This window comes from Triturus cristatus, chromosome 5_2 (genome assembly GCF_964204655.1).
Source record: "Triturus cristatus chromosome 5_2, aTriCri1.1, whole genome shotgun sequence".
Classification (NCBI taxonomy): domain Eukaryota; kingdom Metazoa; phylum Chordata; class Amphibia; order Caudata; family Salamandridae; genus Triturus; species Triturus cristatus.
Genome location: NC_140588.1, coordinates 1,073,400,421 through 1,073,428,005, shown reverse-complemented (window position 1 = coordinate 1,073,428,005; position 27,585 = coordinate 1,073,400,421). Strand labels below are relative to the sequence as shown.

General features: G+C 51.0%; 1 protein-coding gene across 1 annotated transcript in view; it reads left to right on the top strand.

The window, feature by feature from the left end:
* LOC146829691 (testis-expressed protein 11-like) overlaps positions 1 to 27,585 on the top strand; it is a 218,558-nt gene that overhangs the window by 49,520 nt on the left and 141,453 nt on the right. The window contains exon 4 of the mRNA XM_085606537.1: positions 18,506 to 18,630. Coding sequence (XP_085462663.1) covers positions 18,506 to 18,630 — 125 coding nt within the window. The remainder of the gene's footprint in view (positions 1 to 18,505; positions 18,631 to 27,585) is intronic.

Sequence of the window (27,585 nt, the reverse complement as noted above, 5' to 3'; positions counted from 1 at the left end):
ATGATGTTATATGAACAGATCAACGGATTGATGAAGATTGATATCTCTTAAGGGCAAGTAGGGGACAAGGAGGGAATGTGGAAATATGGATTTTTATGATCAGTTATGTCCCCTATCTTGGACCCCAACGGTTTCATGTATAAGTCACAAGTACATGTATGTTCCCTCCAGTTTCAGTTTTGAAGACGCAAACACATGTGCGTCCACCGTTAACATGTCCTCTTTCAGATCCGCCATGAATGGGCCGGATATTCTATTCCTAAGTATGAAAGGCCACCGGCTTTATATGGTTCATTTACCTCATTTTACAGTCCAGGCGAGTAGGCCCTGATTCTGCCATTAAGCTTTTTCCTGCCTTCTGCCTCTGAAAGCTCCAGTCTGAGCTCGCATCTGTATCCATGAACTTTGTCCTACTCCCTGCGCGGCTAACGGTGCCTGACTCGGCCTGTCGGCCTATCTGCCTGCCAAAAACTGTATTTCACCTTCAAGATTATCTGCTCTGCTCCGCTCCTCATCCGATGCATTCCTGTCTAACAGTTTAGGTAAACATTCCTCTAGCTACCGTGCAAATGGGCCCGGCTTCTCTGTCTTTATGCAAGTAATTCATAGCCCTGTTACTATGGAAGATTTCTGCCCTCGCATCTAGTGTAGACACTTAGACGCTTGTACACGCACTAACAGTCAGTATAGTCAGTATAGAATAAGATTTTATCCTAAGAGACCTCTCTTTTTGGATAACACAGTTCTTTAAACATAGGATATTAGATATGATTTGGGATTAGGTTGACATAACCCCAGACTTCTGTCTCCACATGTAGAGCTAAATGTCAAGTCCCTTTCTCCCCCTAGTTGCACGTCAATCACACGTCATGCTGCTGCGCGCGCATCTCTGCCAAGTATTTTTGCTGACATTGCGAAATTCTTTCATGAAACCACCCATTTGTGACATCATACCTAATGACGTTCTTTAGTTACGCCTAGTTACACCCATTTTAGTTACGCATGTATGCCTTTATCTCTGTTATCAACTGTTACGCCTCCTGCATCTGTTTCACTGTAATGCCTCTTCTATAAAAATGATTACCTGTCAATAAAGTATTGTCCTTCACTTCCTGAACCTTCGTGGTGATGGAATATGAAGCCCACAAATTCGAATTGTGTTTTGGAATAAAGCCCGTTCCGAACCTCTAATACCACGGATTCTGCCTCTTATTTTATTGAGCTATTCTTATTAATTTTCCGCATCAAATTAAGTTCCGGTAATTAAATTATTTACCACAAAAGAACACAGGCACTGGTAACCTGGTTAGGAGTCAAAGATGTATCAGAGTCTGGTAAAAAGTTGGGGGTAACCATGCCAAAAGGGTACTTTCCTACAGACTCTGAATCAAATGTTCACACATCTAAAACAGGGAGCTTGTAAGTTTGACACAGACCGAAAAGACACATCATTCCACATACCAGCAGTGCAGAACACAGAACATTCCTGAGATTTACAGTGAACAAGGCATATCTTCAAATCTGAAAGAGACTGTAGTGATAGATTACTTACCTTAGATGTACCCCCAGGTGTCATACTGGATCTGGAGAATTTTGTTTCTTAGCAGTACCCTTGCGTATCAGTAGGTGGCGTCGGTCGACTCCGCGTCTGTCGTCGGCGCCAGACTGATGTTGCGGTGTGTACTTAGATGCCGCCCGTAGCGCTGATGTCAGTTCTTCCTTTTCCGCACCAGCCAGCGCAGATCCGGAGAGAGCGTGGCCTTAGTCACTTTTTGATAAACTTTTTTCAACTATTTGTCGCATCGTTTTTTGAGTCTCTCGACTCCTGGTGCACGAGGGATGTCTAACCGTCAACCCGGCTTCAAACCTTATGACTTCTGTCACAAGTTGATGTCGGTGACCGATCCGCACCTCGTGTGCCTTTGGTGCCTGGAGCGAGACCACGATCCAAAGTCGTGCCCCGAACGCCGGGCCCTAAATCCGAAGTCTTTGCGGGTGCGGTCCCGAAAGCTTCTCGAGGCCCAGCAGTCGGCTCCGCGCAGTTAGAGGTCCCAGTTGAGAGGGAGGTCGCGGGACCGTTCGCGGAGCCACCACCACTCGTCATCGAAGTCTTCGTCTTCGGGTAAGTCAAAGCACAAGAAGAAGGCGAAGAAGCATGGTCGCTCTCCGTGTTCTCCCCGTCCGTCGGCCGACGCAATGCGGGAAGCAGAACGTAACTGTCCGGCACCGCCTGCGGAGCCTGTTGGATCGATTCCAGCCTTCCCTCCCTTTCCGGGAGCCGGAGCGACCCCTGCCCAGCTTCGAAGCTTTTACGAAGCCTTGCACTCCATCTTCGGGCAGCCCGACTCCGCCGGCGCGCCTTCAGGCCCCGCGGATTTGGCTGGGGGCTCTAGGCCTTCGATGCTGGCGGCTTCGGCTCCAGCGCCGCAGGGCCCCCAAGGCTCCATGCCTGGATCCGGATAGGCGGCCTTCGACCTCGTGACTCCTCCTCAGGCACCAAATCCAGTGACAACACCCCCGCCGCCTTCAACACCAGTTGTGTTCCCGCCGGTGTCGGCCCCGGACTCCCCCTCGTTGAAGACACAGCCGGAGCGACGTCATCCGACGTCGGGACCGGCGCCGACCCTTTTGTACCCCTGTTTTCCCCTGATATTTCCAACCACCCCGAGTGGCTACCAGGAAAGGGTGAGGAGGACTGGGAGGGGTCTGTGGATCCTCTTGCAGACCAATTAGGGGAACCTGACTGGAGAGAGGAGTTGGGTGACGCCAGTGGTCTGGACAGCTCCCCAGACCTTGGCATGCTTTCTCCCCCTACCGTGGCTACGGAGGAGGGTGCGCCTTATGCAGTGGTGTTGCGTAGGGCAGCCCAGGCCCTAAACCTTGAGCTTCCTACGGTGGTGGTCAGGACTAACCTCCTGACCGAGGTGCTTCAGCCAGCAGCGGTCTCTTCGGAGATCCCTGCTGCTTTTCAATTAGGTCTTTACGGACATCCTTTTGGGCACTTGGTACAAGCCGAACACAGGGGCTCCTGTGGACTGGATGATTGCTCGACGCCACCACCTGGCCTCAGGCAACCCCATTTTCCTCTCTTCACATCCTACCCCAGAGAGCTTTGTAGTCCAAGCCTCAATGTCCAAAGGTGCATTCCCTCACACACCACCTGATAGGGAATCAAAGAAGCTGGACCACCTTGGGAAGAAGATGTTTTCTTCCTCCAGCTTGGGACTGCAGTCAGTGAACACCACATGTGTATTGAGCCGTTACTCCCACTCGGTGTGGGACACGGTTGCGAAGATGCTGCCACAGTGCCCGGAGGAGGCCCAGGCCGTGCGCTCCCGTGCTGTTGCTGAAGGGAGCGACGCAGCAAAGTTCGCCATCTGGTGTTGGCTGGACAGTGCCAACTCACTGGGCAGGATGATTTCCACGTCAGTAGTACTGCAACGCTACGGCTGGTTGAGGTCCACTGGCTTTTCGGGTAATGTCCAAGCAAAGCTTTTGGACATGCCCTTTGATGGCTGTCGCCTGTTTGGCGGCAAGGCAGACAACGCGCTTGAGCACTTTAAGGATTCTAGGGCTACGGCCAGATCCTTAGGGCTCGCTTCTACCTCCCGCCCAGCGTAGTCTGCTTTTTGCCCATTTCGTGGCTATGGAAGGGGTGCCCCGCCATGTTTCGCCAAGAGCCACAGGCCTGCGCAAGCTGTTCAGCCTTTGCTTGACCGGGAACGTGGATCCCACCGCCGTGGGTCAGGGGGCCAGTGGGCAGGCCAGTCCACCAGCGCCCCCTCTGAGCAGCCTCCAAACCCTTCTAGTCTGGCCTTTCAGGCCCATCAGTCACCAGTGGGCGGCAGGATTCGCCATCACCTCCCCCACTGGCTCAACATCATGTCGGACAGGTGGGTTTTGCAGATAGTAAGAAGGGGCTACTCCCTCACCTTCGAGACTACCGCTCCATCCATGCCACCTCAATTCAATCACATGTCGGAGGATCACCTGGCCCTTCTCCAGCAAGAAGTTGCGGCTCTCTTGGACAAGGGAGCCATCGAGCGAGTTCCTGTCCCAGAAGTAGTTCGTGGTTGCTATTCCCACTACTTTCTGGTGCCCAAGAAGTACAAGGGCCTGCGTCCTATCTTGGATCTCAGGAACGTCAACTGCTTGCTCTGGAAGGAGATGTTCAAAATGTTGACACTGGCTCAGGTCCTGTCTGCCCTCGACCCGAGAGACTGGTTGGTAGCATTGGACTTGCAGGACGCTTATTTTCACATCCCTGTCCAGCCGCCCCACCGGCGTTACCTACAGTTCACGGTAGGCCACTAGCACTTTCAGTTTACCGTGCTCCTCTTTGGCCTTACCAGCGCCCGTTGGGTGTTCACGAAAGTGATGCTGGTGGTCGCAGCTCATCTGCGCTGATCAGGGGTTCCAGTCTTCCCCTATCTCGACGGCTGGCTGTTAAAGGCGAGCTCGTCCCAGGCTGTCGTCTCCCACCGCCAGACTACGGCGGACCTCCTGCATTCACTAGGGTTCACTATAAACGTGCCAAAGTCCCCCTGATTCCCTCTCAGAAGCTCCTTTTCATCGGAGCGGTTCTGGACACAACACAGTTTTGGGTTAATCATCCCGAGCAGCAAGTCTCGGGTATTCGGGCTAGGATTCCGATCTTTCAGCCTCTATCCCGGGTTTCACTCAGAATGACTCTGAGTCTGTTGGGCCTCATGGCCTCCTGCATCCTGCTGGTGGATCATGCCAGGTGGCATATGCGAGCTCTGCAGTGGGACCTGAAGTTCTAGTGGGCACAGATTCAGGGGAATCTGGCCGATTGTGTCCAGATCTCGGAGGACACTTCTAGACAATTGCAGTGGTGGCTCACGAACCAGGATTGGGTCAGTGGCAGATCCCTCTCTCTTCCCCAACCAGAGTTTACAGTAGTGACGCATGCATCACTTCTGGGGTGAGGCCCCACATGGGAGAGGCGGAGATCAGAGCCCTCTGGTCTCCGGCGGAGTCCGGGCTCCACATCAACCTTCTAAAGCTTCAGGCGATTTGTCTTGCACTAAAGGAATTCCTTCCCTTTGTCCAGGGAAGAGTAGTCCAGGTGTTCACGGACAACACCACTGCCATGTGGTACTCCAGCAAAAAAGGCGGGGTGGGGTCGTGGACCCTATGTCAAGAGGCTCTCAGCCTTTGGACATGGCAAGAACATCAGGGCATATCCCTGGTGGTTCAACACCTGGCAGGTTCTCTGAACGCCAGATCAGACAAACTCAACCGCAGGTGCAAGATGGATCACGAATGGCGTCTTCACTCAGAGGTGACGCAATGTCTCTTTCAGCAGTGGGGAGAGCCTTGGTCAGATCTATTCGCCACCGAAGAGAACGTGCATTTGTCAGCAGTTCTACGCGTTGGAATTTCCAAGGCGGCACTCGCTAGGCAACTCTTTTCGTCGCGAGTGTAGTTGCGGTCTTCTATACGCCTTTCCGCCTATACCACTTCTGCCCAGAGTGCTGAAGAAGATCAAGCACGACCGGGCCCAAGTCATTCTTGTGGCTCCAAATTGGGCACGAAGAGTCAGGTATCCCGAGCTGTTACACATGGCCATTGATCCTCCGATTAGACTGCCTCTTCGGGAGGATCTTCTGTCGCAGCAGCAGGGGACGGTCCTCCACCCGAACCTGCCCAGCCTCCACCTCCTTGTATGGAGATTGAGCGGTGGCAGTTGACAGCTTTCGACCTTCCTCCTGAAGTCTGTAACGTTATCTTGTCAGCCAGGTGTCCCTCCACTAAAAAGGTATACGCCTTTAGATGGAACACATTTGTGGCATGGTGCACAGCAAAGGCTGTGGATCCCCTAACTGCCCCTCTTTATGAAGTTCTCTTGTTCCTCATTTCTTTGGCCCAGCAGGGCTCGGCTCTCAGCCATTTCAGCCTTTTTTAGGCTTCCTGATCAACCTTCTCTTTTCAAGTTCCCTATTGTAAATAGATTCCTTAAGGGCATTACTCATCTCTTTCCTCCTATTGCTTTCGTAATGCCCCAGTGGGACTTGAACTTGTTTCTGACTTATCTTATGCTTTTCCTTGGTGAAAAAGGAGCCTCCAGTAGGGTTACGTGCCCATTCCACCAGGGCAATGGCAGCTACTACTGCTTTGGGATGTGGAGTGCCTCTTCATGACATCTGCCAGGCAGCTACGTGGGCTTCACTACATACGGTTACCAAACACTACTGCCTGGACAGCCAATTCCGGAGAGATGGCTTCTTTGGCCGTTCGGTTCTTTCTGGTGTGAACTTGGTTCGCCGACCCACCTCTGGGGTTGGTATTGCTGGGATATTTATTCTAAGGTGAGGAATCCATAACTAATTGTCTCTTTCTGATGAACGAGTCACTTATCTTCAGTAATGATATATCTGTAAGAGACATAGATTAGTTATGGATTCCTCATTGTCCCACCTATCCTCCCCATTCGGCGAACTGACTTCTATAGTAAGGGACTCCCTTTCAGGGCCCTAGTTTTTGTGCACCAGTGGTCAGTGTCTTGCATGGCTCTGCGCTTTTGGCGCAAAATGTCGTGTAAAGAACTGACGTTGGCGCGTGAGGGCGGTGTCTAAGTAGATACCGCGACGTCATTCCGGCAACCACGTTACCAACGACGAACGCGGAGTCGAACAACGCCACTTATCGACGCGCAATGGTACTGCTGAAGAAAACATTTTCCAGATCCAGTCTGATGCCTGGGAGTAATTCTAAGGTGAGGAATCCATAACTAATCTATGTCTCTTACAGATATATCGTAACTGAAGGTAAGTAACTTGATTTTCTGCCTGCCAATATTGTGTTATCCGCAGATTTTACTCTTGTTACACCTTGACCGTTGTGCGAATTATAGTGGCTCCTTTTTTAAACTTTTAAACTGTTTTTTTGCCGGTTACTGCTACCTTGCACTTGTGGGTTGGAGAAGTGGGGGGGTTGAATATTGCAAGCTGGCCCACTGCTCCTGACTTCGCCGAGGGTACTCTCGCCCTGATCCGCCGCGGCTGGTGCCGTTTGTGCGGAGGGCGCTGCGACGTACCCTCGGCATCTTGGCCTCACTTCCGGTCTTCCAACTTCCGGCGCCGAGTGTGGGGTGCTGCTGGAGTGGTCTAGTGCTCCCAGCATACACACTACTTAGACTTAGGCACATGCTCAAGCGGCCGCGCAGCAGGTGCGCAGCAGGCAAGCCCGTCTGCACCTGGACGGCGCCAGGACCTCTGGACCTTCCACCTAGTATATGAGTGTGTATTCCGCAGAGGAACTGATGGCCTTTAGAGGCGCAGTAGATACTGAGTGCCTTCATTCTATGGCGGTCTATAGCGTGTTAAGGGGCTGTATGAACTGCGGTTTCTGGCTGATATCTGTTGTGGGTCATTAAGCAAACACAGCCTAGAAATGTAAGACCTATTTATGGACCAAAAAACGGCTGGGTTATTCTTAGTCGAAACCTGGCTTAATGAGCAATCTCCCCTTTATATTTTGGAAGCGCTACCTGAAGGCTATGCTATCCTGAGGGTGGACAGATCCGGGCAGAGAGGGGGCGGCCTTGCCGTGATATTTAGGAAAGATTTTCAGTTAAAAATGTCCAAACTGCCGCTGTCTAGCTGCGAAGCAGCCTTCTTTAATCTGACCATAAATAGTGTAAGATCTATTGTAGGGCTTCTTATCTATAGACCCCCTACCCTGTCAAGAACCTTTATTGAAGACCTAGCGGAGCTTCTGCCCCTCTACTCTATCCGCTACCCCAATTTCATTCTTCTGGGTGATTTGAATTTTCATTTGATAATAGAGAAAGTAAAGATACTGTGGAGCTGACCCAAGGACTACAGGTGATGGGTCTAAATCAACTGGTCCATACTCCCACGCACAATAGGGGCCATACTTTGGACAATATTTTCACTAACAGTGTGCAGGAAGAAGCACTGTTACAGGTGCCGGTAGTGTGGTCTGACCACTATATCCTCCCTTTCAGGATTGTGAACCCTAAAAAGGTCCCCTGCAAACAGGGAAAGCGCTCTGAGCCCAGAAATGGGCCGCATTAACCCAGGACATCTTTGAGGAGAAACTTGTTCTCAAGTGCTCCTGGTATATGGTTAGAAACCCAGGTAGCAGAGAGCCAAGTCTCCCGATGGATCAAGGAGGCTGTGGACTCCTTGATAACTTTGAAACCATGTAAAAGTACTCGAATGGCTGCATCTGCGAAATGGTTTTCTGAAGAACTGGCGCAATTGAAAATTCGATGTAAACGCCTTGAACGCCAGTGGAGGGGTAACTATCTGGATGAAATAGGTCAAAATACCTAGCAACATTGAGGTTTTACCATCAACAGATTAGGAGGGTGCGTAGGGAATTTTATACTGAGCAAATTGAGGTAGCAAAAAAAAATCCACAAAGAATATTTGTAATGTAGTGAAACAACTGTCTTCTTTGGAACGTGTGACTGCCACACTACCTGCTTCTACTGATCCTTGCAATAAGGTTGCAGATTTTTTTATGGGCAAGATAGAAAAAATCTGCCACCTTCCCAGAAAGTAGTAGAAACTTTGTTTCCGCTCCAGTCGTGGAAGACCCTGGGACTGAGGATAAGTTTGTCTTTCTTCCTCCTGTACAAAGTGATATCTAAAAACTCATGGAAGCTGTCAAATCAGGGTCACCTTTGGACCGGATCCCCCAAAATTTCTACTGCGAGGGAAAGAAACCTTCTTTAGACCCTGCTCTCCCAGAAAATTTAAGACCGATTTCTCTGCTCCTCTATGTTGCTAAAATTGCGGAGAAACATTTAAACAGCCAACTGTCCATGTTCTTGGAAGAAAGATGGATTCTCCATGATACTCAGTCTGGCTTTAGGCCACTTCATAGTACTGAGTCGGCCCCTCTCCTGGCATCGGAGGCCCTTAAAACCGCAGCTGACGAAAGAAGGACAACTGCACTGATCCTTTTGGATCTGAGTGCTGCATTCGATACGGTCTCCCACGGCCTTCTGCTGGAAAGGCTGTGGGGGGCTGGGGTTGGTGGCGGTACTTGGGGGTTGGTTAAAAACTTCCTGCAGAACAGATCCTTCCAAGTCCTACAACATCCTTTTAAATCTAGAGTTTGCCCTCTGTCTCAAGGGGTGCCGCAGGGTTCGGCCCTTAGCCCTACCCTGTTTAATATACACATGCGCCCCCTGGCAGATATTGTGTTGAGACATGGGGTAAAACTGGTGTCATACGCGGATGACACTCAGCTGATTGTTACCCTGGATTAAAGGAGTCTGGAATGGCATCTGACTTCAGGGTCTGCTTGGGTGAGCTTGCAGACTGGATGAAGTACAGCTGCTTGCAGCTGAATGCAGGAAATACGGAGGTGATGGTAGTTGGAAAACAGCCCTCTCTTTGGTCACATTTGTGGTGGCCGGAGGAGTTGGGACTTACTCTGACCCCGAAAGCCAAGGTCAAGAATATGGGAGTATGGTTCGATGATACTATGTCCTTTCCAGGGCAGATCTCCACTGTGGCTGGAGCCTGCTTCGGCATTCTCAAAATGCTGGGAAAAATTCTTGACCTTCTCCCACTTGACACCAAAAGAACAATTGTACAGGCCATTATCACATCCCGCCTAGACTACTGTAACATACTGTACCTAGGGGTGACTGTTAGAAATCTGAATATCTGAATATTACAGAAGGTTCAGAACGCCGCAGCTCGGCTTATTCTGAATATCCCTAGGCGGGCCCCTGACGAAACGACACTGGCTCCCAATACAGGCAAGAGTCACCATTAAGGCCTTGGGTTTTTGTCACAGGAAGGGGCCTGCTCGGAACCTGAGATCACTGGGCACAGCTAAAATGACTGTGCCCAAGGTGCGGAAGGTACGGGCAGGAGGGAGTTCCTTTGGCTTTCTGGCGGCTAAGGCATGGAATTACCTGCCTGTGGATTTAAGGATGCGCACATCGTAGACTCTGTTCCGAAAAAAACTAAAAACCTGGCTCTTCCGACACCCTCCGGGTGGTCGGAAGTAGGCCTTCTTTTTCTACTGCTTGGTAGCTATGAGTGTAGGGAGGTGCGGTAGTTCAGTTGAGTTGCTGGAGCTCTGTTGGTGTTCTAGCACTGGGACACTCCGTTGGAGTAACCAGTCGCTTTACAAGCTAAGATAAACAAAAACACAGAAAAAAGAAGGACAAATAAGAGCCCACAGCACGAGTACTGAGGAGCGGCCATTGACTTGGTGCCAACCCTGCCAGCCTGCCTGCTGTCAGTGAGAAGTTGGCCTGGTATATGCTGTCCACTAATTAAAGTGGACACCTTGCACCAGTCCAAACTACCCTTATGGTGATTAGGTCAAAGATAACCTTTATAGAAAGCTATCCTAGTGGTAGCTATGGTGTGCAGCCTTCAGGCTAAGTCCTGAAGGAATGTAAAGCAGCTTGTTTCACCAGAACAGAACCTCCGGAGTGATCAAATGAAAGGAGAACCACACAAGTGTTATAAAAAAAATATGTATTTATTACTAAACTCTCTCTACTAATCTCTATACGAAATTAGAACATTAAGCACACAATACTTAATCAATAGAACCTCAGTAAATAGCACAATACATAGCGGGCTCCAGGGGGAGACCGAACCATATACTAAAAAATGGTATAACAACAACAACTTGACTAGACACAGTGCCTAGAGCACGTAGAATCGCTGGGACCCCAAGGAACCACCCAAAGGAGTGTCACACAGAGCCCACGGAGGACGGGTGCAGTGTGGGAACACAGACGCGTGCTCCGTACAACACAATGGGAAAGTCGCGGTTGGAAAATTACAGTTTAAGGACACTTCGGAGAGGACTTCAAGCAAACCCTTTGGAACATAGAAGGTTCTAAGGCCAGCACCCTTGTGAGTACCGAGGTACCCGTGTTACCTATCCCAAAGGAGCCGGGTGCATAGGGGTCAAGTGGTGTCGGTAACCCTCATCGTTTTCAGTGGCATGATGCGAAGAAGTGCTGCTGCAGAGATGATGTAAAGTGTCCGGTGGAATCCAAGCCTGGATTCGAGGTGAGAAGAACCTGAAAGCAGAGGGGATAGAGTCTGGGTCACTTCAGGGTGACCAGGGGCTCGATAGACGAATGCCCACCGATGTCGGGTGCTTCAGGTGTGAAGATAGGATGATTGACTCTGTAACCATGGAAACCTGGAGACGTTGACCACAAAGTCCGGAGGTGAGCTGTCCCACGAAGGATGTCGAATGCTGAGGGTAGGGATTGAACACCAACAAGCCTTGGCCAAGGCAACCCACGCGGGCAGAGGAAACAGGTTACGGTGTGTACCAGCAAGGTCCAGAAGTCTCTCCAAGCTATGGGCAGTCAGGGCACATCTGGAGCAACCAGAGAAGCCCAAGGAAAATCAAAGTAACCCTTGCCAGGACCCACAGGCCAACAGACCAGGTATCGCGAGGGGACCTCGAGCGAATTCACAAAGCACCAGCCCACAGAGCACTTGTGGAGTGGAGACCAGAGATCTTTGGTGAAAATGCTGCTCGGGCCGGGACTACACGTAGTCCAAAGCACAGCCTCAGGGATCGTCAAAAAGCATATGCTGCTGCAAAAGTACACGGTGCACAGGGGTTCGGGTTGCACGGTCCCCAGTTGGGATACTGGTCTCAGGATTGCTGAAAGTGCAGATCGACCTCAGGGACACTCGAGAACCCACCTCCTCTGTTGCAGAAATCTTCTGAGTCCTCAGGAGCTCGGGAGATGCATACCGGTTGTAGGAGAGTAGGATCTGCTTCACATGTTTACCCCCACTTTTTGCTGGTGTTTCACTGTTTTTCGACTTTAGTCTGGCTGGGTCCCTGCTATTCAGGGCACCAGCCTAGCTGCTTCCTCTCTAAATTGATTGCATGTACTTTAGGTACACTCCAGATTGGATTCTGTGGTACCCTTGTGAGTCCCTAGTATATGGTATACTATGTACCCAGGGCATAGGTACCCCAGAGGCCTACCAGGGGTTGAAGCATGTATTGTGCCACCCCTGGAAAGCCATGCAAAATGACACCACAGGTCTGCTACTGCAGCCTGGGTAAGATGGTGCATGCACCCCTTACTGAGGTATAGGTTCACTATACCTCACCTATCACTGCACATAGTAACCTATCAGTCACCCCTATGGCAGGCCTTATCAATCCTGAAGGCAGGGTGCTTGGTTATATGTGAGAGGGTGCCCAGGCATGAGCTGAGCCCCTCTGCAGCATTCGGAATCTCTTCTCCGGGGTTGTCAGTGGTGCAGCCTGACCATATACTCTTAAGTGCATTATATCTTAAACGGTTAATGCTAACTTTGGACTGACTGCACAAAAACATGTTGTGTTTGCTGTCAAACACCTTGGGATCATACCCCCACACCAGTAACTGGTGTGGGAGTATGATCCCACCCTTCTAGAGGGCAAGACATGGCAGTACTGGTATACCCGGTAGAAATCTAATAAAGCCCTGGCATCACAAAATGGATGCAGCAGCCACAGACATGGGTCTGGCCTCCTGCTGCTGACCGAAACCCTGGCAGGGGAGGCCTGGACAATAGGTTTCCTGTCACAGGGAGGTGTAACCACCTCCCAGACAGGCTTATGTGTATTGGGGCTGGGTGGGAGCACTCTCAGAGTGCTTTGAAGTCCTGCACTGGGGACACATTTGGTGTCCCTGTGCATAGTCCAGCTTAACCCGGTTCAGCCCCTGCTCTGGCGCGAAACTGGACAAAGGAAATGGGTGTAGCCACCCCTCTTTCCAAACCCTCCCATAGGTGGGTCCCTCGAGCTAGTCCAACCCCTTCCTTAGGTATAAGTAAGGAACCTCTGTAACCAGAACTTTAGATATCCCTGGACAAAACTCTGAAGCTGAAACCTGGACCTTCGACGCTCTACTAAAGACTAAAGGACTGCAGAAATCTCCCTTGGGATCAAGGAGTGACTCCCCCACTTGGCAGGCACCAACGATGCAATTTGCCGGTCTGCATTTCCAAAGCTCCCGCCGGACTCCGAAGTATTTGCAGCCCAGGAAGAGGATTTCCAGACATCTCAGAGGCCGACCCGAGTCCCCAGCAAAGTTAAGACCCGCAGCCCTTGTGAGTAGTGTGGAACCGGAACTCCTGGTCACCGTGCACTTTTGCAAGTGCATTGACTTCTCGGCATCTCCTGAAGTCCTGCCTGGGCTCACTTGTACCCCCTCCTCAAGCACAGAATCCACCTAAGATTGTCGGCCTAGTCACCCTGAGTGACCCGAGGGCCGCCATTTTGTGTTTCATCTCGCGGTCCCTTTGCGATCCCTGGTCCGTCTACTGGTGGGTCCCTGAGGGGGTAACTTTGAATTTCCTTGGGCTTCCCTGGTTGCTCCAGATGTCCCCTGACTCCCAACCAAGTGGTGATTCCCTCAGACCTTGCTGGTCTGCACCGAAGAATTTCTTCTCTTCCTGCGTGGGTTGCTGTTGCCAAGGCTTGTTGTGTCCAATCCGGGCACCGACACTGCAGCACTCGACATCCTTCGTGGGACAGCTCGAATCCAGCACCTGGTCATCCTCGACGCCTCCTGGTCCTCGTGGCTGAAGAGTCACGCTTCACCTCCTTCACCTGAAATCACCCGACATCGGTGGGCATCTGCCTACCGCCTTCCTGGTCACTGGCTAGTGGCCCAGACTCTGTCCCCTCTGCTTTCAGGTTCTTCTCATCTTCGATCCAGGCTTGGATCTCTTCGGACACTTCGCATCTTCCCAGCAGTAGCACTTCTTCGCCAGCTCCTATTGAAATGGACGACGCGACCCAACACCATTTGACACCTATGCACCTGGCTTCGCTGGGTGAGGTAACACGAGTACTCCGGTGCTCCCGTGGGTATTGACCCTAGAACTTCCTAAGTCCCAAAGGGTTTGGTCCTGACTCAATTCTAAGTGTCCCTAATCTTTAAAAATCTAACCGTGACTTTCCCCATAGAAGCTAACGGGAGCTCATGGCTGTGTTCACACACTGCACACGGCCCCCGTGGGTACCCTGTGTCACTACCTTGGGTGGTTCCTTGGGGTCCCAGCGATTCTACAGGCTCTAGGCCTTGTGTCTAGTTAAGTTGTGGTTCTTATACCACTATTTTAGTATATGGTTTGGCTCGCCCCTAGGGCCTGACGTGTATTTGTGCTATTTTACTGTGATATTTGAAGTGTAACTTAAAGAGACTAGGAGGGTGTGTTTAGGAATAAATACATATATTTCATATATATACCTGGTGTGGATGTATTTCATTTAGGCACTCAAGAGATTATAGACTGGTAAAACAAGCTGGTTTACATTCCTTCAAGACTTAGCCTGAAGGCTGCTCTCCATAGCTACCACTAGGATAGCTTTCAATAAAGGTTGTCTTTAACCTATAATCAATAAGGGGTTGTTTGGACTGGTACAGGGTGCCCACTATAACTAGTGGACAGCATATACCAGGCCAACTTCTCACACCGGTCAGATGTGTGTAGGTGCCTGCTGCTCCAGGGGAGTAACTTCTTTACTCCAAGGGAGATTCTTCTGTCATCCAGCGAAGTGTAGACTGTCAAAGTACTTGGTTTCTGTTGCAGAGTTTAGTCCAGGTAAAAGCCAAAGTCCTGGAATCAGGTTTCCCACTTTATACCCACGGAAGGGGTTGGACTGACTCTGGGGACCCTCATAGGGGAGTGGCAGGACAGAGGGGTGGCTACACCCATATCCTTTGTCCAGCTTCGCGCCAGAGCAGGAGCAAATGCAACTGGTGTGAGCTGGACTATGCATGGGGACACCAAATGTACCCCCAGTGCAGACTTTCTGGCACTCTCAGAGTGCACCCATCCAGCCCCAATACACTAAAGCCTGTCTGGGAGGTGGTCACACCTCCCTGTGACAGGAAACCTATTGTCAGGCCTTCCTCTGCTCGAGCTTGGCTCAGCAGCACGAGGGCTGACTCGTGTCTGTTGCTGGCAGCATCCATTTTGTGATGCCCAGGTCGAGAAAGCTGGTACTGGGTAGACCGGTGATCCACACAGGGCCCTCTAGGAGGGTGGAATCATACCTCCCCCACCAGTTACTGGCAGGAGAGGTATGATTCCAAGGTGTTTGACACCAAACACAACATGTTTCTAAGCAGCCGTTTTAAAGTTTGCATTTACCCCGAGGTTATAATGCACTTAAGTATATATGGTTGGCTGCATCACAGACAACCCCGGAGAATAGGTACCGAAGGCTGCAGAGGGGCCGTACTCATGCAGGGACACCTTCTCGCACAAAACCCAGCACCCTGCCTTCAGGATTGTTAAGGCCTGCCATAGGGGTGACTGATAGGTTTATGTGTGTAGTGATTTAGAATAGATATAGGGAACCTATATCTAAGTAAGGGGTGCATGCACCTCCTTACACAGGCTGCAGTAGCAGACCTGTGGTGTCAGTTTGAATGGTCTCTCAGGGGTGGCACAATACATGCTTTAGCCCCTGGGAGGCCTCTGAGGTACCTATGCCCTGGGTACATGGTGTACCATATACTAGGGACTGATAAGGGGACCCCAGAATCCAATCTGGAGTGTACCTAAAGAACATGCAATCAATTTACAGGAGAAAGCAGATAGACATGGGTCCTGAATAGCAGGATCCCAGTCAGACTAAGTCAAAAACAGTGATACATCAGCAAAAAGTGGGGGTAACCATAAGAGGTAGATCCTACTCTCCTACACTGTCCCTGACAATTGCATGGGCCCTGCTCATTCAGAAAGCAGAGTCACATCCCAAAACTGTGGGGGAGCGACCCACGGCTTCAACTGACCAGCAGCATCTCCCTTGGAGCAGAGGAGCTACTTCCCTGCACTTTTGTAGACACCAAAATGACCGACACGAGAGCCTCTGCAGCGTGACCCCATCGGACAAAGCTGCACTGCACAAGAGCCCCCTGGCCCGAGTGGCGGTGAACTGACAGTGCCCCTGAAGCACAGAGACCCTCAGAAGCTGAGCTCCAATTTGGGTGTTGTCAGACTGGTCCCCCATTCCCTGTCTGCAGCCTGTTTTTGCAGGCAACAAAAAACTGTCAGTGCCTCCCCAGGTGCGACCCCGCTGGAGAAAGCACCACTGCATATGAACCCCGAGCCCGAGTTCCAGTAGGCCAAAGGTGTCTCTGCATGCCTGAGACCTTCAAGGACTGCCCCCCTGTGGGTTCGCCTGGCCTGCCTCCCAGTTCTTACTTGCAGCCTCTTTTGATCCAGACTGTTCCCCATTGATTTAAATGGGGCACCCGACGCTGTAACGCACCTCTGCATCTGTACGCCCCAGGGCTGACTGAGGTGACCTGTTGGTGCTGCCTTGGACCTTGCCCTATACCTACCTAAAATCCCAAAAAACAGCCCAGTAAGTCACTGCTAAGTACCCGTATGCAGTATATGTTCCTTTCCCATAGGAGAACATTACTGCTTTACCGATACAAGTGCCAGTGTATTTCTGTACACTGCAAAACCGTGATAACTCACCAAATGCAAGTGTATTTCTATATACTTTCAACACAGAGTTATCTAAAAAAAAGTACTTGGTGTTAAAAGTATATATAAAAAGAAGTGTTTTTTTTCTAAATTGGTGTGAATCTCCTTTTTGAGTGTTTGCATCATGTATTGACTGTGTACGTATAACAAATATCTAACACTCCTCTCTGATAAGCCTAAGGCTGCTCAACCTCACTATCCTAGATAGAGAACCTTGGGATTGCTAGAGCATGCCCCTGTCCACTCATAAGGGATAACTGGACTCTTTACACAGCATACATCTTTTTTGTATACTATATATAGAGCCAGTTTCCTACACTGGTGGCAGTGGTGGGATACAAGACTTGACATTTGTTGTACCACTGTGTTAATAAGTGATTCAACTAAGGAATCCAAAATTGTCTTAAACTATGGAATAATTTTTTGACAAATCAAATATTTTTCTAAATTGTTTAAAAATAACTGTTAAGGCCTTGTGTTGAGCCCCACAGTGCAGAGCGTTTAGAATCTCAAAAGCAAACTAATAGTTAGGCATAAAGGTTGTTTCTAGAATTTCTGTCGTTTTTCTAAAAAGGTCCCAACTTTAGTAAACAATGAGCTCTACAGAGGGCGTGGCTCGGGAGCTCAATCTGGCCCCTTACCTGCTGCTTAGCTACCAGCAGTTAAGAGCCTTCACTAAGAATTTGAAAATTAGAACTGGCTCACACCCTACCACTGCAACACTTCAGAAGCTTTTGGAAGAGTATGAGTTGACCCAACCAAGGGATGATACCACTCCCCCTGAGGGTCAGAGTGGAGATGGCGAAAGTAAGGCAGATCCTCCTTCCCCAGAAAGAGAAGTTATGGTACCTGTGCCCACAACCGAGGGACCGTGCCCAGAGTGCCTTCTTCTACTGAGGATAGATCAGGTCACTCAGGGCATGATGAAGAACTCATTGAGGATGACATTCTTCTTGAAAGAGTAGCCCAAAGAATAACCCTGGAGGACAGGATACTGGCCATGTATGGTGGCAGCAAACTAATAACTGGGGACAGAGAGGAAACGTTTGACCCTAAAATCCCCAAATGGCTTGTCCCCAAATATGTGGAGGGTGATGATATCACCAAGTGGTTCACAACCTTTGACAGGCCTTGTAGAATAAGAAGCCTCAGCCAAAAACGTTGGGGCTCTGTACTGGTGGAGCTATTTTCAGGAAAGTGCCGGGATAGACTCCTGACACTTAATGAGGCAGATGCTGAGTCCTATGATCTCATGAAGGTTACCCTGATTAGGTCTTTGGTCTAACTACTGAGGAGTACAGGATTAAGTTTGGGGGGGACTCACAAGACCTTGAGTTAGACCTGGATAGATTAAGGTGACTTCTCAGTCAAAAAACTATGTGGCTGGTTAAAAGGAGACAAGGTGCTTGACTATGAAGGACTCTATAATTTGATAATGAAAGAGCACATATTAGCACAGTGTACTTCAGTTAAGTTGCATCGGCATCTAGTGGATACATCACTTTCTAGTCCCATTGAACTGGCTAAGAAAGCTGATCAATGGGTTAGAACTAGGATTCCCAAAAAGCATCAGGGGGAAGGTGCCAACAATTTTAATGCTCACAGTTATTATTAACGAGCATCAAAGAACTCACTGGGGCTTTAAGTTTAATGGTTGCCAATTAAGGGACTAGGAATGAAGCAGCTAAACATGTAGACTTTGTGGTTGCAGAATGTGAAAGCATGTGGTAGCTTGTTGTATATGCTATGGAGTGCAAGGGTGCATTTATTTACGCTGATAAACCATTTTCCAACTGAGGCCATAAGGCTGTTTAGTTTCCATTAAGTTGTATATTACATGTGTTGTTAGTTTGTTTATCAAGAAGAGACTAATAAAGTAAGATTGAGATGCACATAGTCAAATTTCTACTGTTGATGTATTTCAGTACAATATGTTAGGTTCCTTAGAGTTTTTTGTTTCACATTTTATGTCACTTAATCCATCCTGCACTTTATAGCTGCAGATGCCATCATGACCATGGGAAAGCTATCCTCAAATGTAGCAGAGCATGAAGTGATGTTGCACATGGGTGAGGACACTTCGACCAGTCTGCTGAGCTTGGCTGCACAGATGGCTCTGGAGGTACATTATACATTTAATGGGAGTATATCTGTACGAAGAAACCTTTATGTAATAGAAATAACATCATAAAGTGCATTTGACATGAAAACACCATTTGGAACAGGCAGGACTAAAAAATCAAAGTATGAAGTAATGTTATTTGCCACAGGCTTTCAAATGTTTGAATTCTGTTAAACCCCCTTTCTAGAGCATACAAGACCACTGTCCCAGAGTGCCCTTCGGAATCTGTTAGGGAGGACATTTTTAGTAAGGAGAGATGCCAAACTCTTGTTTAAGGACCAAATTGATGCCATTTCCTTGACCAGTTTCTTTATCATGTACTCTCTAAAGAAACCACTACCATATATTCCCAAGTCCAGCACACAAATGTAGCATCAGAATGCTTACTGTCTAGGATTGATTACTGTAGTTGTCTCCACATAAGCCTCTCTGACAACACATATAACAAGGTCCAGCGCACCCAGACTTTTGCTATTTAGTAACCTCTATGCTCAGGAAGTTTTATCATGTAACTGCTGCAAGGAGCAAATAACACTAGCAACCAATGAAACAAAGGATGCTCTTCAGTGTCTCAGAGAATATGCACAAAACCATGTGTGAACTGGACAAATCTAATATCATAGAATGCTTTCAGAAATATGACCCTGCGCAGACCTTAAGGTCTAGCTCACATGTGCACTTCCGGGACCCTAAAATAAATAAAAAATCCAATGTATGCTGAGGTGCGCACACTCTTCCTTATCGGACCTAAACCTATGGAATACTCTGCCACTTGCACTACATCAAGAGAAAAATCATGTTACCATTAGAAAGTGTCTCAAAACTATTGTTTGGTTAAACTCTATCTCCTGTCCAACTCTTTCCCACCCATTAGCTTGCACACGTACAGACTTCTTGGAGTGACTGAGCTTTCTATCAATAAATAAAATATCCAAGATGTGGAACCTGTAACCCACACAACAGCCAGCCACTCCATGTCTCCATACCAATACATTTACACCAGACGTATCTGTCGCACCAACCACCTCATTCTAGATCTGGTTTGAGGACAAACAAATTTAACATACTAAAAAATAGAACTAGAAGATAATCTCCCAGGACCTAGCTCTCTAACCATGAAAGCTAATGATATATTTATTAGTTCTCCAGTATTGAGGTATCTTTAATAGATTCACAAGCTTGAATCATTCCCCGTCGTCGAAGTGGGAGTCCCACGGTACATAGAATAGCAATATAGCAATATAGCATTAGCATAGCAAAAGCATAGCTAAAAGATCAATAGGAAGTAATGTAACATAGAAGTTAATAGGAAAAAACTTGTCACTTTAATAACTTGTCTAAGTCATTAGATATGGTCCATACTCCAGCCAATCAGGCGCCAGCACCCTCTGGAACCTTCTCCTCAGAGGCTCAGGCTCTCAGATTTTCTACTGCATGTCCTATGAAGGGAGTCTCCCTGAGCACTGCTCAGTACTTAAACTTTTTCATCTGAAAGAAACACGTTAGTTAGATTCCTCACCTTAGAATATCCCCAGGCGTCAGGCTGGATCCGGAAAGATTTTTGTAGCAATACCCCTTGCGCGTCGCTAGGCGTCGTCTGCGGCTCCGCGTCCGTCGTCGGCGTCGTGCGCCGGAATGATGTCGTCGGAGTACTTAGACGCCGCCCTCGCGCGCTGACGTCAGTTCTTCTTTTTTCCGCGCCAGTAAGCGCCGATCCGGGAAGAGCTTACCCCTAGTCATTTTTTGACTAACTTTTTTGACTTCTTTTGGTCTATCGACTCGACTCTGGTGCCGGTAGGATGCCTGGTTTCAAAGCCTGTGACGCCTGTCATCGCCTGATGTCGGTGACGGATCACCATCGCCGGTGCCTTTATTGCCTGGGGACCGACCATGACGCGGAGTCGTGCCTCGATTGCCAGGCCTTGACGTTGAAAGCTAGGCGGGAGCGGTCCCGTAAGCTTCTCGAGCTTTGGCACTCGGCTCCGCGCCGCTCTCGGTCCCGGTCCAGGAGGAGGAACAAGGACCGATCGCGGAGCCACAGCCATCGTCATCGCTCATCGGGGTCTTCGGGTAAGTCGAAGCACTCCAAGAAGTCCAAGAGACGACATCGCTCTTCGGACTCCCCTCGCCGGTCGCGCGACTCGGCTGAGGGTCAGGGTGGTTCCACCCCCGCAGCTCCGTCGGTGCCGCAGGAGCTGCGTCCGTCCCCATACCCGCCGGTCCCTGGGACTGACGTGACTCCGGCGGAGGTCAGTGCCTTCCTCTCGGCCATGAGGAGCCTGGCTCCGCCGTCGACGCCTGTAGGCGCGCCTTCGGGCCCCGCAGGTTCGACTGGGCGACCTTGCGTGCCGGCGGCTCCGGCCCTGGCGCCGTCGACGGCTCGAGCCCCAACGCCGCAGGTCCCTGAGGGATCTAGGCCTGGATCTCTGTCGGCGCCGGTCGACCTCACGACGCCTCCTCCGCCGGTGCCGGCACCGGTTCCACCCCCGACGCCATCCCCGAACGACGGCGTTCCCCAGTTTAGGCCTGGTCCGGGCCCGACGCCGGCGCGGCACCGCCCGACGCCGCTACAGGTGCCGATTGGTGAACGCTTCATCTTCTGCCCCGCTCCGATCATTCCTCCTGTTTATCGGGAATCGGATGACGAGGGCGACTGGAAGGGGTCTGAAGACCCTATGGCCGCTCAGGCCCAACTTTCTTAGGACTGGTCAGAGGAATTGGGGGATGCCAGCGGTCTGGATACCTCCCCGGACGCTGGTTTCATCTCTCCGCCTTTCGCCCCTTTCGTGGCCAAGGAAGGGGGCCTCCTCACGTCCGCCCAGCCACCAGCCGCAGAACCAACCTGGACGCGGTCGCGGACGTGGATTCCGCCGCGGCGGTACTGGAGGTCAACGTGCCGGTCAGTCCACATCCACCCCGGCAGCATCCGCCTCAAAGCCCTCCTAGTCCGAGCTTTCAGGCCCATTCAACGCCAGTGGGCGGCAGAGTTCGCCATCACCTGCTCCACCGGCGCTCCATCACGTCGGACAGGTGGGTGCTGCAAATCGTCCGAAGGGGCTACTCTCTCCCCTTCGAGACGACCCCCCAGCCATGCCGCCGCAGAACCACCGTATGTCGGGGGATCATTTGCATCATCTACAGGAGGAAGTTTCGGCCCTCTTGGCCAAAGAGGCCGTCGAGCGCGTTCCTGGTCCAGAAGTAGGTCGTGGTTGTTATTCCCACTACTTTCTGGTTCCCAAGAAGGGCAAAGGGGGCCTACGCCCGATCTTGGACCTCAGGAGCGTGAACTCCTTCCTCCGGAAGGACCGGTTCAAGATGCTCACTTTAGCTCATGTTCTGGCTGCCCTAGACCCTGGAGACTGGATGGTAGCGTTGGACTTGCAGGACGCTTATTTCCACATCCCCGTCCTGCCGGCCCACCGGCGTTACCTGCGGTTCACGGTGGGTCAGGAGCACTTTCAGTTCACCGTGCTCCCCTCTGGCCTCACCAGTGCCCCTCGGGTGTTCACGAAAGGGATGGCGGTGGCCGCAGCTCATCTGCGCCGATCAGGAGTTCGAGTCTTCCCCTATCTCGACGACTGGCTGTTGAAGGCGGGCTCGCCCCAGCAGGTCGTCTCCCACCTCCAGACTACGGCCGACCTCCTGCACTCGCTGGGGTTCTCCATCAATGTGCCGAAGTCGCACCTGAGTCCCTTCCAGAAGCTCCTTTTCATAGGGGCGGTTCTCGATTCGGCGCAGTTCTGGGTCTATCCGCCGGAACAGCGGGTCCGGGACATTCAGGCCCTGATTTCCATCTTCCTGCCTCTGTCCTGGGTTTCGGTCAGGTTGGTGCTGCGGCTTCTGGGGCTGATGGCCTCCTGCATCCTGTTGGTACCTCACGCCAGGTGGCGGATGCGGGCTCTGCAGTGGGACCTGAAGTTTCAGTGGGCCCAGCATCGAGGCAACCTGTCCGACCATGTCTTGATCTCGGAGGGCACTGCGAACCAGCTGCAGTGGTGGCTCACGAATCGCGATTGGGTCAGCGGCAGATCCCTCTCCCTACCCCAACCGGAGCATGTCGTAGTGACGGATTCCTGGGATGGGGGGGCCATATGGGAGAGGCGGAGATCAGAGGACTCTGGTCTCCGGTGGAGACTCGGCTCCATATCAACCTCTTGGAGCTGAGGGCGATCCAACTTGCACTAAAAGTCTTCCTTCCCTCTGTCTGGGGAAGTGTCGTGCAGGTGTTCACGGACAACACCACCGCCATGTGGTATTGCAACAAACAGGGCGGGGTGGGGTCGTGGACCCTTTGTCAGGAGGCTCTGCGCCTCTGGACAAGGCTGGAACGTCAGGGCATCACCCTGGTGGTTCAACATCTGGCGGGCTCTCTGAACGCCAGAGCAGACGAACTCAGCCGTCGGTGCATGATGGATCACGAATGGCGTCTGAGCTCGGACGTGGTGCAAGGTCTCTTTCTGCAGTGGGGAGAGCCTTTGTTAGATCTATTCGCCACCGAAGAGAACGCGCAATGTCAGCAGTTCTGCGCGTTGGAATTTCCAAGGCGGCACTCGCTCGGAAACGCTTTTCGTCACGAGTGGAGTTGCGGTCTGTTTTACGCCTTTCCGCCTATACCACTTCTGCCCAGAGTGCTGAAGAAGATCAGGCGCGACCGGGCCCAAGTCATCTTGGTGGCTCCGGATTGGGCACGAAGGTACTGGTATCCCGAGCTACTCAGTATGTCCATCGATCCCCCGATACAACTGCCTCTTCAGGAGGACCTTCTGTTGCAGCAAAAGGGGACGGTCCTCCACCCGAACCTGTCCAGCCTCCACCTCCATGTGTGGAGATTGAGCAGCGACAGTTGATGCCATTTGACTTGCCTCCTGAAGTCTGTGATGTCATTCTGGCAGCCAGGCGTCCCTCCACAAAGACGGTATACGCCTGCCGGTGGATCAAATTTGTGGCATGGTGCACAGCAAAGGCTGTGGATCCCCTTTCTGCCCCTCTTTCTGAGGTTCTCCTATTTCTTCTTTCTTTGGCCCAGCAGGGCTCTGCTCTGGGCACCTTGAAGGGTTATCTTGCTGCAATCTCTGCTTTCTTACGGCTTCCTGATCAGCCTTCTCTTTTCAAGTCCCCTGTTGTTTCACGTTTTCTCAAGGGCATTACTCATATGTTCCCTCCTGTTCCATTCGTAATGCCTCAGTGGGACTTGAACCTTGTTCTCACTTTTCTGATGTGCGCTCCCTTTGAGCCCCTTCACAACTGTGCCATTCGTCTTCTGACTCTGAAAACTGCCTTCCTGGTGGCTATCACCTCCGCTAGGCGGGTGAGTGAGCTCCAGGCTCTGTCAGCTAAGCCTCCCTTCATTTCGGTTCATCCGGATAAGGTTGTCCTCCGGACACGTCCTCCTTTTCTTCCTAAAGTCGTGACTCCCTTTCACATCGGGCAATCTGTCACGCTGCCCACCTTCTTTCCGCCTCCGCATCCTTCAAAAGATGAAGAGAGGCTCCACCGTCTGGACCCAAAACGTGCGCTGTCCTTTTATTTGGACCGCACAAAACAGTTCCGGGTGGACGACCAACTTTTTGTTGGATATGTAGGTGCTAAGAAGGGTAAAGCTGTGCACAAGCGGACCATCTCGCGATGGGTCGTGTTGTGTATTAAACTTTGCTATTCCTTGGCGAAAAAGGTCCCTCCTGTTGAGCTGAGAGCCCATTCCACCCAGGCCACAGCGGCGACAACTGCCCTGGGACGGGGAGTCCCCTTGCAGGACATCTGTCAGGCGGCGACGTGGGCTTCACTGCACACGTTCGCCAAGCACTATTGCCTGCACAGCCAAGTCCGGAGAGATGGCCGCTTTGTACGTTCTGTTCTCCAGGACTTTCTGGTGTGATCTTGGTTCGCAGACCCACCTCCGGGGTTGGTATTGCTGGGGTATCTATTCTAAGGTGAGGAATCTAACTAACGTGTTTCTTTCAGATGAACAAGTTACACGTCCTTCTTTCCTGCCTTAAGTCATGACTCCCTTTCACATCGGGCAATCTGTCACGCTGCCCACCTTCTTTCCGCCTCCGCATCCTTCAAAAGTTGAAGAGAGGATCCACCGTCTGGACCCAAAACGTGCGCTATCTTTTTATTTGGACCGCACAAGACAGTTCCGGGTGGACGACCAACTTTTTGTTGGATACGTAGGGGCTAAGAAGGGTAAAGCTGTACACAAGCGGACCATCTCTCGGTGGGTCGTGTTGTGTATTAAGACCTGCTATTCTTTGGCGAAAAAGGTTCCTCCTGTTGGGCTACGGGCCCATTCTACTCGGGCCACAGCGGCCACAACTGCACTGGGGCGGGGAGTCCCCTTGCAAGACATCTGTCAGGCGGCGACGTGGGCTTCGCTGCACACGTTTGCGAGACATTACTGCCTGGACAGCCAAGTCCGGAGGGATGGCCACTTTGGCCGTTCTGTTCTCCAGGACTTTCTGGTGTGATCTTGGTTCGCAGACCCACCACCGGGGTTGGAATTGCTGGGGTATCTATTCTAAGGTGAGGAATCTAACTAACGTGTTTCTTTCAGATGAACAAGTTACTTACCTTCGGTAACGATGTATCTGTAAGAAACATTAGTTAGTTAGATTCCTCACCGACCCACCCAACCTCCCCGTTCTGTGAACCGACATCTAGGGTTAAGGTTCTCCCTTTCAGGGCCCTAGATTTTTTGGCACCAGTGTCGGTCTCTTGCACGGCTCAGCGTCCCTGGTGCGGAAAGTGTGAGAAGTTGGCCTGATGTATGATGTCACTAGTTCTAGTGTACACCTTATATCAGTCCAAACAACCCTTATGGTGATTGGTTGTAAAGTCAACCTTATAGACCAGCTATCCTAGTGGTAGCATGGACAAGAGCAGTCTTAGGCTAAACTCTGAATGGCATGTGAAGCCAGCTGTTATACCATATATAATCCCTTGAATACCAAATGAAAGGACACCACAACAGATATATATATATATAAAATAAAGTGTATTTATTCTAGTCAAACCCTCAGCACTCTTTATGAGATTCGAGGTAAGTACAACACAGTCTTATTCAAGCATACATTAAGTCACACAGGTAAGTAATACAGTTAGGCCCTAGGGGCCACGCAAACTATATACTAAGTAAGTGGTATAAGGACCACTGTCACGGAAATAGGATAGGCCTAGGCCTAGGGAATCGCTGGGGCTACACTACACTACCCAAGGTTAGGAAGTGGGAGGCCCACGGGATTCAGGTGCAGAGTGGAAACACTCACGCGTAATGCGTATAATCGATAGAAATAGTACAGTTCAGAAATAAGCAGTTTTAGGACACTTCTGGTATAGCTAGAAAGTCGAGACACGGAAACTAGACCCTAGGATAGTCAATACCCTTGTGAGCACCGAAGTACCCAAGCTACCTAGCCCACGGGCTGCGGATGCATAGGTGTGAACTTGCGTCGGGTTTCGTCGTGGACTTCTATGGATGCCTGAAGGAAAGTTGCTGACAGGCAGTCAGTGAAGAGTGTCCGGTGGATCCCAAGGCCGGGATCAAGAAGGAAGGATACCTGCAAGCAGAAGGGACAGAGTCAGGGTCACTAGCCAGTGACCACGTGGAACCAGGAAGGAACCAGGCGATGTCGGGAGTTTGCAGGTGAAGAGGTGAAGCTTGTCGCAGCAGCTATGGGTACCAGGAGAGGTCGAGGTCGAGGACGACCAGGATCAGGGGGCGAGCTGTCCCACGAAGGCTCTTGCTGTCGGCGGCGTCGAAGTCGAACTAGGACTCACCAAGCCTTGGCAAGCGGAACCCACAAAGAATGGAGGACTTGCTTCTTGTGCAGACCAGGAAGGTCTGGGGTGCTTCTCTTTTGCAGAGGAGCAGGAGCCAGTCTGGAGGAGCCAAACCCGCAGTGGAAAATCAAAGGTGTGTCGTCGCAAAGGCTGCTAGCCAACGGGCAAGCAACCGGACAGACGCGGCAAGCAGGAAAATGCAGAAGGGCCCCACGCAGGACTCGTGGAGTGTGGGGGGCTGATCTTCGGTGCAGATGGTGCTTGGGGTTGGAGCTTCTCAATCCCCGGTGCACAACTTCGAGGGTGCCTCAGAAGCTGCGCTGGAAGATACTCACCACTTTTCCCAGGTAGCCGGTCCCACGTCTCTCGTCGCCTCTACGGATCTCAGCTCGGCTGTGGATGTGGATCAGGGTCGGAAAAGTCTGGAAGTCAAGGCTCTGGTCGGGCTCTGCAGTCGATCCCTTGTAGAACTTCTGCAAAGCAAAGGGTAAGTCTCTTGATGGTGCCTGTTCGCACAGGGTAACCACTCCTTGGCCACAAGGGAGATTCTTCAGTCTTCTTCTTTCGTCGAATGTCGAAGGTCCAGAGTTTCTGTTTAAGTTGCAGGTTCAGGATAATCTAATCTCCTGGGGCCCAGCTACCACACTTATACTAATCTGGGGGGCTGGGTTGCCTGCTAGGTCACGCCTTATGGGTGGGACCTGGGAGGGGGGTGGTTACACCCCCTTCCCTTTGTCCAGTTTCGCACCAGGACTGGGGCTGGAGTGCCCCAGCACCGGTTTGAACTGGACTATGCATGGGACACCTTGTGTGCCCCAGGCAGTGTCTCGTTTCTTTCATCCCTCCCTGCCCCAATACACTAAGGCCTGTCTGGGGTGGTGCTCGCACCTCCCAAGGTAGGAAACCTATTGTCCAAGCCTCCCGTGCCGGGATCACTCCCAGCAGCAGGAGGTCAGACATGTGTCGTGGCAGCAGCATCCATTTTGTGATGCTGGGGCTCTGGTTAACTTTAACCGGGTAAGTAGGTTTCAACATGTCTTCTCCCTCTATAAGGGAGGGATAATATCCTCATCCCCAGAAACGGGATGGGGGTATTATTCCAAAGTGTTAGACACCTTACACGACATGTTTTGATAAAGCCAACCCATAGTTACCATAACCGTTTAAGATTATAAG